Raw genomic sequence first — 9,845 nt, 5'->3', positions numbered from 1 at the left:
AGCCGCAGATGTGATTCCGATGTTCAGCCGGCACACTGTTATTGAATATTAGAAGTTTATTCGACGTTAGCGTATACAATTAAGAAACGCTACACGCTTCTTTTTGTGAAGGTCAGTGGTACTATTGTATATGTCTAGTCGAAGCTAGGCCATTGGCGGATTTTACACAAATTTATTTCTCCCATATCTCAAACCCAATTGGAATTTGGAATCATGCCACCAACTACGAGGAACAATTCACTCAAGGCGCTGCTGGCGAAACTAAAGGCACTGGAGGGTATGTTCAACGATATTTGCCGTTTCGTCAATTCGATGAATGATGACACTCTAACGACTGAAGCGACAGTTCGTTTGGATAAACTTGACGAACTGTGGGAACAAATCAGCGAAGCAACGATGGACATCGAGATGCACGAAGATTTCGAGGAAGTTGACGATACCTACCCCACGAAACGATCGGAATTCGGCGATAGATATTTTAAGACAAAATCGTTGCTACTAGAGAAGGTGAAGGACCCGGAGGTGAAGTCGAACCCTTCAATTCGCGGAATAGAACAAAACCAACATTCAACTTATGAACGCGTTAGGCTCCCACAAATCAAACTGCAAACATTCGATGGTAATATTGATGAGTGGTTGAGTTTTAGGGATCTCTATATATCGTTAATTCACTGTAAATCCGACTTGCCAGAAGTAGAAAAATTCCACTATCTTAAGGGTTGCTTAGTAGGAGAGGCTAGGTCATTGGTAGACTCACTTGCTATCACCAAGGCGAATTATAAGATTGCGTGGGAGGCGGTGATGAAGCGGTATAATGACAGTAAATTACTGAAGCGTAGACAAGTGCAAGCATTGTTCAACCTACCTAACGTCGCAAAGGAGTCGGTCGTGGAACTTCAGTCGCTGCTAGAGGCTTTTGAGCGCATTCTTCAAACGCTGGATCAATTGATACAGCCAGCCGAGTACAAGGATTTGTTACTGCTGGATTTGCTGTGTTCACGATTGGACCCAACCACCCGCAGAAGCTGGGAAGAGCATTCTGCAACAATAGATCAGGACACAGTGAAGGATCTAACAGATTTTCTTCAGAAGAGAATAAGGGTGCTAAGCTCGCTGCCAACCAAATCCATCGAACCAAAGTTGAATTATGTCCCTCAACCGAAAAGAAAATTGCCGACACAAATGAGTCACAGTGCATCGCAATCCTCGAGCGGACAATGTGTAGCGTGTCCAGGTAGCCACTTATTATACCAATGCCCGAAATTCCAATCCCTGCCTGTATCAGCTCGCGATAAACTATTGCGAAGCCTAGCATTATGTCGTAATTGCTTCCGGCGTGGGCATCAAGCCACGGAATGCAATTCTCGATATGTGTGTCGTAATTGCAAGGGAAAGCATCATACCTTAGTATGCTTCCGGCCGGAAGAAGTCCAACCAGCTAAGCGTACGTCGGAGATAAGGGTCTCTACGGAAAGCAGCAGCAAGGGACTTCAACACAATGTGGAGGATAACACACCAAGCACATCATCAGGCACCATTGTAGTAACCTCAAATACAGCATCCAAGGGAACATCGTCCGTATTACTTGCTACAGCGGTAGTCTTAGTGGTGGGTGAGAATGGAATTACGTATCCAGCCAGAGCACTACTTGATTCGGGGTCGGAGTGTAATTTTATGTCAGACCAATTTTCACAACTCTTGCGAATCAAACGTAATCGAGCTGAGATGGCAGTATCAGGTGTCGGTCAGGTCAATACGAGAGTGACGCATTCGGTCAAGGCAGAGGTCAGATCCAGGGTAGGGGGGTATTCATGTAACTTGGAATTCCTAATTCTCCCTAAAGTCACGGGAAATCTTCCATCTACGTGCATCGATACCACAAATTGGAAAATACCACACGGCATAACCCTAGCAGATCCAGCATTCGCTATATCGAAATCCGTAGATTTAATTCTCGGAATCCAGCAATTCTTCACCTTTTTCAAACCAGGAAAGGAAATCCATCTAGGGGATGGACTACCCAAGCTCTCGGAAACGGTATTTGGATGGGTGGTAGCGGGAACAGTAATCTCATCGAGCATCGCGTCATATCACTGTAACGTCGCGTCTACGGTTAATCTTGAAGAACTGTTGACAAGATTTTGGTCGTGTGAAGAAGTGGACATTCCAAATAATTATTCTCCAGAGGAAACGCTGTGTGAAGAGCAGTTCGTTCGGACGGTTAGGAGAGATTCAAATGGAAGATATAAGGTCTCTCTTCCAAAGGATGCGAATGTCATGGATAAAATTGGTGAATCTAGGGACATAGCACTACGGCGTTTTCAATGGTTGGAACGCAGACTTTTAAGGGACTCAGAGCTACGTTGTCAATATACCCAATTTATGGAGGAATATATACACCTGGGGCACATGCGTAGGGTACGCGTGAACCAAGATAATCTGATTAAACGATGTTACCTTCCACATCATCCAGTAATCAAACAAACAAGTACGACGACGAAACTTAGAGTGGTGTTCGACGCATCCTGCAAGACTTCGAGTGGAATTTCTCTGAACGATGCATTATTGGCGGGACCGGTAATCCAAGAAGATCTTCGATCGATAATTCTCCGTTGTCGCACAAAACGGATAATGTTGGTAGCAGACGTTGAGAAGATGTTTCGTCAAATCATCATGGATGAAGGGGATCAGCCGCTACAGAGTATCCTATGGCGAACCGACACCGAGCAAGAAATTGGAACGTACGAGCTGTCCACCGTAACATACGGGACGAAACCCGCACCGTTTTTGGCTACACGGACGCTCAAACAGCTAGCGGATGATGAGCAAACCAACTTTCCCCAAGCAGCCAAGGCAATAAACGAGGATGTGTACATGGATGATGTATTGACGGGAACGAATAATGTGAAGGAGGCGGTAGATTTGAGGGTTCAGCTTGAAGCATTAATGAGAAGTGGAGGTTTCAAGCTACGGAAATGGGTTTCCAACTGCGAGGAAGTTCTTCATGGTGTACCAGAGGAAGATTTAGCGTTGGGAAGACAGGATCATGTTGAACTTGATCCAGAACCAGCAGTGCGAATGTTAGGCTTGACTTGGCTACCAAAAACTGACGGACTGAAACTACAGTTTTCAGTTCCGGAGCAACACCCAACAGATACGCTATCAAAAAGAAGGGTACTATCTATTATCGCAGGACTGTTCGATCCTCTAGGACTAGTTGGCGCAGTTATCACAGTGGGGAAACTTTTTATGCAACGACTGTGGAAATTTGAAGATGCGAATGGAAGGAAATTGGATTGGGATAGTCCAATTCCCTCAAGACCAAGAGATGAATGGCGAGAATTTCACAGACAACTCCCCATTTTGAACACTATCTCCATAAAACGTTGTGTTTTGGTACCGGATCCAATCATCATTGAGCTGCACGTATTTTCAGATGCTTCGGAGAAAGCATACGGAGCGTGTGCTTACCTGAAAAGTTGCAATTTGATGGGAACAACTCACATAGCACTACTCTCCTCGAAATCCAAGGTAGCGCCATTGAAAACCCAATCCATTCCACGACTGGAGTTGTGCGGAGCGCTGCTAGCAACGCAGCTAGCCGAGCAAATTTCAACTGCTATCAAAATCAATCCAGTGGTTTATTTTTGGACGGATTCAACGTGCGTACTGCAGTGGATAAGGGCAACCCCTTCCACATGGACAACTTTTGTGGCTAATCGGGTGGCAAAAATACAGCAGACTGCGGAGAATCGTACCTGGAACCACATCCCAGGATGCCAGAATCCAGCCGATCTTATTTCAAGGGGCGTGCTTCCTGAAGAGATTATTGGGAACAATCTTTGGTGGGAAGGGCCGTCATGGCTACGAGAATCCCAACGGCACTGGCCGATTCATCCAGTTCCAGCAAAAACAACAGAGGCAGAAGCTGAGTTCCGTCAGTCAGCGGTTAGTTGCGCGACATTGCAGCAGGATACTTTCACGGTTTGGTATCTCAGCAAGTTTTCATCGTTCACGGACCTGGTGAGGCGTACCGCATACTGGCTCCGGTTGATGAACATTTTGAAACAACAAGGAAAGAAGGAGAATTCACGGGATTTTCTCACAACATCGGAGTTAGTAGAGGCAGAATATGCTATAATTCGCAGCGTGCAGAAGGGAGAATTCAAGAAGGAGTGGAAGGCATTATCTAAGGGCGAACCGGTCACAGAGAGCTCTCCACTTCGATGGTTTAACCCAACCCTCTCAGCAGAGAATTTGATCCGAGTTGGCGGTAGACTGGAACATTCATTAGAAAGTGTCAATAGGAAACATCCGATAGTTCTACCAGCACGGCACCCTATAACTAGGATGATTTTTGAACATTTTCATAAGAAATTGCTCCATGCAGGTCCACAACTGCTTTTGGCAACAGTGAGACAACGATATTGGCCGCTACGAGGACGGAATCTAGCCCGTTTTGTGTATCACAACTGCAATCGTTGTGCTCGATTGAAGCCGACTCAAATACAGCAATTCATGGGAGATTTGCCAGCGGCGCGTGTGACCCCCGGAAGACCATTTATCAAGGTGGGTGTAGACTACTTTGGACCCGTCTTCATACGGCATGCATCACGTCGACCAGCTTCTAAGGCATATGTCGCTGTGTTCGTGTGCATGTGTACAAAGGCAGTACATCTGGAGATGGTAACTGACCTATCTACGGATCGTTTCATCCAGGCTTTGCGACGATTTGTTGGAAGAAGGGGAAAATGTTCGGACATTTTTTCGGACAACGGTACTAATTTCGTCGGAGCTCGTAACCAGTTAGGGGAATTATCAAGATTTCTAAGAGGAACCGATAACCGAGAGAAAATAACTAGAGAATGTGCGAATGAGGGTATTCAGTGGCATTTCAACCCACCTAGTGCCCCACACTTTGGAGGTTTGTGGGAGGCTGCGGTGAAATCAGCAAAAATTCACCTAATGAAGGTTTTAGGGGATTCGGTGTTGTCATTCGAAGACATGAGCACATTACTAGTTCAGGTCGAATGTTGCCTGAACTCAAGACCTTTGATCCCAATGTCCGAAGATCCAAACGAACTGGAACCACTCACTCCAGGGCATTTTCTGATAGGGACTAGCTTGCAACAATTGCCAGAGATGAGTGTGACCGATATTCCGATGAACCGACTCAAGCAGTGGCAAGCAACTCAGAAAATTTTGCAGTGTTTCTGGAAAAGATGGAGGACGGAATATTTGGCACAATTGCAGGGGCGCACAAAACGATGGCAACCGCCAATCCAAATTGTTGTGGGTCAGCTTGTAGTTATACGCGACGAAAATTTACCACCAACTCGTTGGAAAATGGTTCGCATCATTCAACTGCATCCTGGTATGGACGGAGTCGTCAGAGTAGTCACTTTGAGGACAGCTACTGGACTACTAAAGAGACCAGTGGAAAAAATATGTTTGTTGCCCCCAGCATGCCAACCTTGCGAAACTTAAAAAAAACATGGCTGCCGGTTTAGTATGCGAGAGTTTTGTCTTTTCAGAAATTAGATAATTTCAGCGCGGCCGAGAATGTTGGATACACTGCGATTTTATGGAGACGGATTCCTCTGACATGATCAGTTTTGCGGCATGGGTTAGATTTTTATATTGTGGGTACCTGGGTTCACGAGCACTAAAACACTGAGAAATGAAATGGGAAAGTGTGAACAATAGGAAAGAAAGGAAATTATTATTAACCCCAAGCTTAAGGAGAATAGTTGGATAGTCATTGAGTGGAGAAATTTACCAAATTACAAAGAATTAAGAGTTAGTAGATTGCTGTAAATAGTATTGTAGAATAAAGTTTTGGAGTGTGAAATTACGTTTTGATAAAAAATAAAGTGTTTCCATACCAAAAATATTGGAATTCGTTGTTTGCGAAAAGCAAGTGGGCCGAAAATCCAAGTGCGAATATCGTGGATATATCGCAATCCAGGAGAACCACACCGAGGGCAAGGGCCCGATATCCAGATAAACAGTTTCATTTATCACTAGTTTAGTGAATAATTTGATCAAAACACACAAAAGATAGCTCTGCGCAGCGGCTATATCGTACCCAATGAGGAACATCCGAGGTGGGATTATTGCTAATTGAAGAAATACAATTAATTACTAAGCCATCGGTAGTCCTACGTCAACCTTGCGGTTATATCATAGGTATAACCCATCTATAGTTTTTCATGTTGAACTCGCATGAATTGGTTTTGTTTTTACGTAAATAATAATAAACTGACGACAATAAACCGTGTTTTGATATTCTGTTGTTTGTTTTTGGAAGAAATTTAATTTTTCACTGGGGATGGATAAACATTTTTACATACTGTACGCAGGTTCCAGCTCGGTAATCCACTCAGTTCTAATTGTACTGCGGTTGTTATCGCTGCTACAAGATTGATGTAGCGAAGCTTACTTCGTTCATCGAGAAAGCGTTGATGAACGGTGTCACCAAGAGCCTGCTTGTGCAAATGAAGGACACTGGTGTGTCGTGTTCGTTCAAGCTCCCCCCTAAGGTCAAAAAGGAATCCACCGGGGAGAAGAGACAATTCTTTCCGTAGAGGCGAATGAACTGAAAAGCTTAAACTCTCTTAAAGCCAGAAAGAAGAAGGAGACAATTTTTTCCGTTTGGTGGTAATCGAATCAGCACGGGCGGCGGGCGTCGAGCATCGAGCGAGAAGATAGTCGTCAAGGAAAAGCCGGAAAATGTCAACGCTGCTGGTAAATAATCTTCCGCTGCTACCGGGGAAAAGAAAACAGCAGCCGTTGCAATCTTCACACATCACGCACAACACGAGGGATTTCGAATTCAGCAAATCAAATCCAGTTCTTCTTGGAACTAAACATTATTTTGAAACGAAAGAGTTTATACAATGTGTTCAAATACATTCTTTTTGTAATTTCTTCGATCAAGAGCGATCAACGTAATATTACCTTCGGCAACTTTTTAGAGGTACAATGATTCTTGAGAAAGGCTATAATTTCCCGCTCAATGTTCGTCGGCAAACGACAGTTTCTCAAACGGGAAGTGAGTGTTGTCACGAAGGAAGAGCAAGCCCAACATTTGTGTAGACTGATTGGAAGCGACAGATATTTTGTCTATTGGAAATGATGTATCTTCGAACAAATGATCACTACACTAACGGTAGCTCTACGACATAGACTTCCGACGATGCAATTTCGACTTGTTGTATGTCGCATTTTCGTCCATCGACTGGCAACAATTTCTGAACAGACAGTCTGTTGACGCAAATGTTCTCCTATTCTACGACAAACTGACCGAAATTATTCGCTCAAATGTACCGCGCCGTCGTCGTAACTTAGGCAACGTTAGTAAAAAAAACCTTGGTGGACAGCTGAGCTGCGAAACTTGCGAAACCGACTGAGTAAAGCACGTAAGCGATTCAGATGTGAATAGAGAGCGGTTGCGTGGCATCGAGACATCGTACAATGAATTACATTCCTCCACCTATCAATAATACATATCCAGAATGGAATCAAACTTAAAGCAAAACCCATCGATGTTCCGGAGGTACATCAAAGGACAAAAAGCTGGCAACCGCGTACCAATGATTGTTACCAATTATTGTTACCTATAACGACCATACAGCCAGTACAGCCGACGAAGCTGCCAATTTCTTTTCCAACTTTTTCCAAAGTGTGTACTGTTCAACTCCACCTATACCTCGCCCGGGATGTTTCAACAACCTGCCATCTCATAATATCCACCTTCCGATCTTCGACTTTTACAACGATGAAGTACTTGGTGCATTGATTAAATTGGATGCTTCAAAAGGAACTGGAGTGGATGCTTTGCCGACTTTGTTAGTGAAAAACTGCGCTGCATCTTTGGTGATTCCCTTAACGATGATATTTAATAATTCAATAGAACAGAGATGCTTTCCAAGTTTATGGAAAATCGCTTCTATGGTTCCTGTCCACAAATCCGGCAGTTTATACAATGTGGTCAACTATAGAGGAATTTCGATTCTCTGTTGTTTGAGAAAGGTTTTCGAATCTCTAATGCACAACGTCATGCTTAATGCTGTAAAGCCTATTATCTCTGACTATCAACACGGATTCTTACCGCATCGCTCAACGGTGACCAACCTAATGTGCTACTCCAGCGTACTGTTCCGTGAGATCGAACGGCGTAATCAAGTAGATTCTGTGTATATCGACTTTTCGAAAGCCTTCGACACTGTACCGCATGCCTATGCAATTGAAAAAATGAAGCACATAGGCTTCCCGACCTGGATCGCGGAACGGTTAATGTCATACTTAACAGATCGAAAGGCATTCGTACAACTGAATTCGTCGCGATCCAGCACGTTCAACATACCATCTTGTGTACCGCAAGGTAGCGTGCTGGGTCCATTGATTTTTATCCTGTACATCAACGATTTATGCCTTCGTATATCCTCCGAGAAGCTGCTTTTTGCTGACGACCTTAAAATCTTTCGAGTCATGGCATCTCAAATAGACTGCTTTTTATTGTAAACCGACATCGATGTTGTTCTGATCTGGTGTAAAGAGAATGGTACGAGTGTGAACATAACCAAGTGCAAAATGATCACCTTTAGTCGCAGTCGATCTTCAGTATCACAATCTGATCGACAATACTCCATTGGAACGCGCACAGTTTATTCGCGACTTGGGAGTTATGATGGATTCTAAACTTCGTTCTTATGAGTACGTTTCCATTAGTATTGCCAAAGCGTATTCCGTAGTTGGATTCATTCGCCGCAACGCTGCTCAGCTAACCGATGTATATGCACTGAAATAGTTTTTTGCGCATTAGTGCGTAGCATCATAGAATACGCTGTTCCGGTCTGGGCACCTTACCACACGTACCAGATAATCCACATCGAACGCATTCAGAAAATATTTATACGTTTCGCACTTCGTAACCTGCCTTGGAACGATCCCCTAAACCTTCCCGACTACCAAGATCGTTGCCGCCTGATTAGTCTTGAACTCCTGTCTGTGCGACGATAAAAACTGCAACAGCTGTTCATATTCGACGTCCTGACGAACAACATTGACTGTCCTGATCTTCTACAAGAAATGCCACTTGCCGTACCCCCGCGACAGCTGCGACACTCCGCTCTAATCGCCATTCCTAGACACAGGACTGATTATGGATACAACCGTTCCCTATGCTCCTGTCTTGGAGCTTTCAATGTAATTTGTGAAAAATTCGATTTGCATATTACCTGACATTGTTTCATATGAAGAATTAGGAATATAGTATAGGTTAGGATTAGTCTGTACGGTACCACCGAAGACTGAATACAAATAAATAAATAAAATAAATAATAAATAAATAAATTTTGGCATTTCTAATCCATCAAACCGTGAAAAAAAACCAAATCGTATGTCGTCCCATTGTACGTCGCGCCACGCTGTCAGTTTATTTTGAAGATGTGTATTCAGATCGAGACGCATCGTGTCGATTGTGTCGCTTTCGCTAAACACTTAATCTTTTTTCAGTTGAAACGCATTCCATTTACTGGAATTACGGATCTAATTCAGAATTTGTTTAGTTTTCGTTTGAACGAAAAATTGGCTATGTGAGTGCTTGATTCTGATAAAAAATCGACAGACTGTGTCAATCAAACGTTACATGCGACGCGACGCGAAACTATGAACCACGCTCTATTCTATGGTGAATTCTTCTTTCAGTGCACAGTAACGTTCAGCAACCATTCCGTGGCTGGAAAACCATTCATGACATATGAATGAACGTTCCATCCGCATTCATGCTTCTCCGTGGACTTTGTTACGAAAGATACCTGTCAATGGGCACACGCACACAT

General features: G+C 43.8%; 1 protein-coding gene and 1 pseudogene across 1 annotated transcript; both read left to right on the top strand.

Moving 5' to 3' along the window:
* Positions 1–213: 213 nt before the first annotated feature.
* On the top strand, positions 214–5,487 carry LOC129766757 (uncharacterized). The gene has a single exon (XM_055767353.1). It carries the CDS (start codon positions 214–216, stop codon positions 5,485–5,487), a length of 5,274 nt encoding a protein of 1,757 aa, XP_055623328.1.
* Positions 5,488–6,062: 575 nt separating this feature from the next.
* Positions 6,063–6,220, top strand: LOC129772287 (U4 spliceosomal RNA; annotated as a pseudogene).
* The last annotated feature ends 3,625 nt before the right edge of the window (positions 6,221–9,845 follow it).

The sequence above is a fragment of the Toxorhynchites rutilus genome, chromosome 2 (assembly GCF_029784135.1).
Source record: "Toxorhynchites rutilus septentrionalis strain SRP chromosome 2, ASM2978413v1, whole genome shotgun sequence".
Classification (NCBI taxonomy): domain Eukaryota; kingdom Metazoa; phylum Arthropoda; class Insecta; order Diptera; family Culicidae; genus Toxorhynchites; species Toxorhynchites rutilus.
The sequence above is the reverse complement of the archived record's forward strand: the minus strand, read 5'-3'. Positions and strand labels throughout refer to the sequence as shown.

Coding starts and splice junctions, on each gene's coding strand:
- LOC129766757 (XM_055767353.1), top strand. CDS start 214: ATGCCACCAACTACGAGGAACAATTCACTCAAGGCGCTGCTGGCGAAA.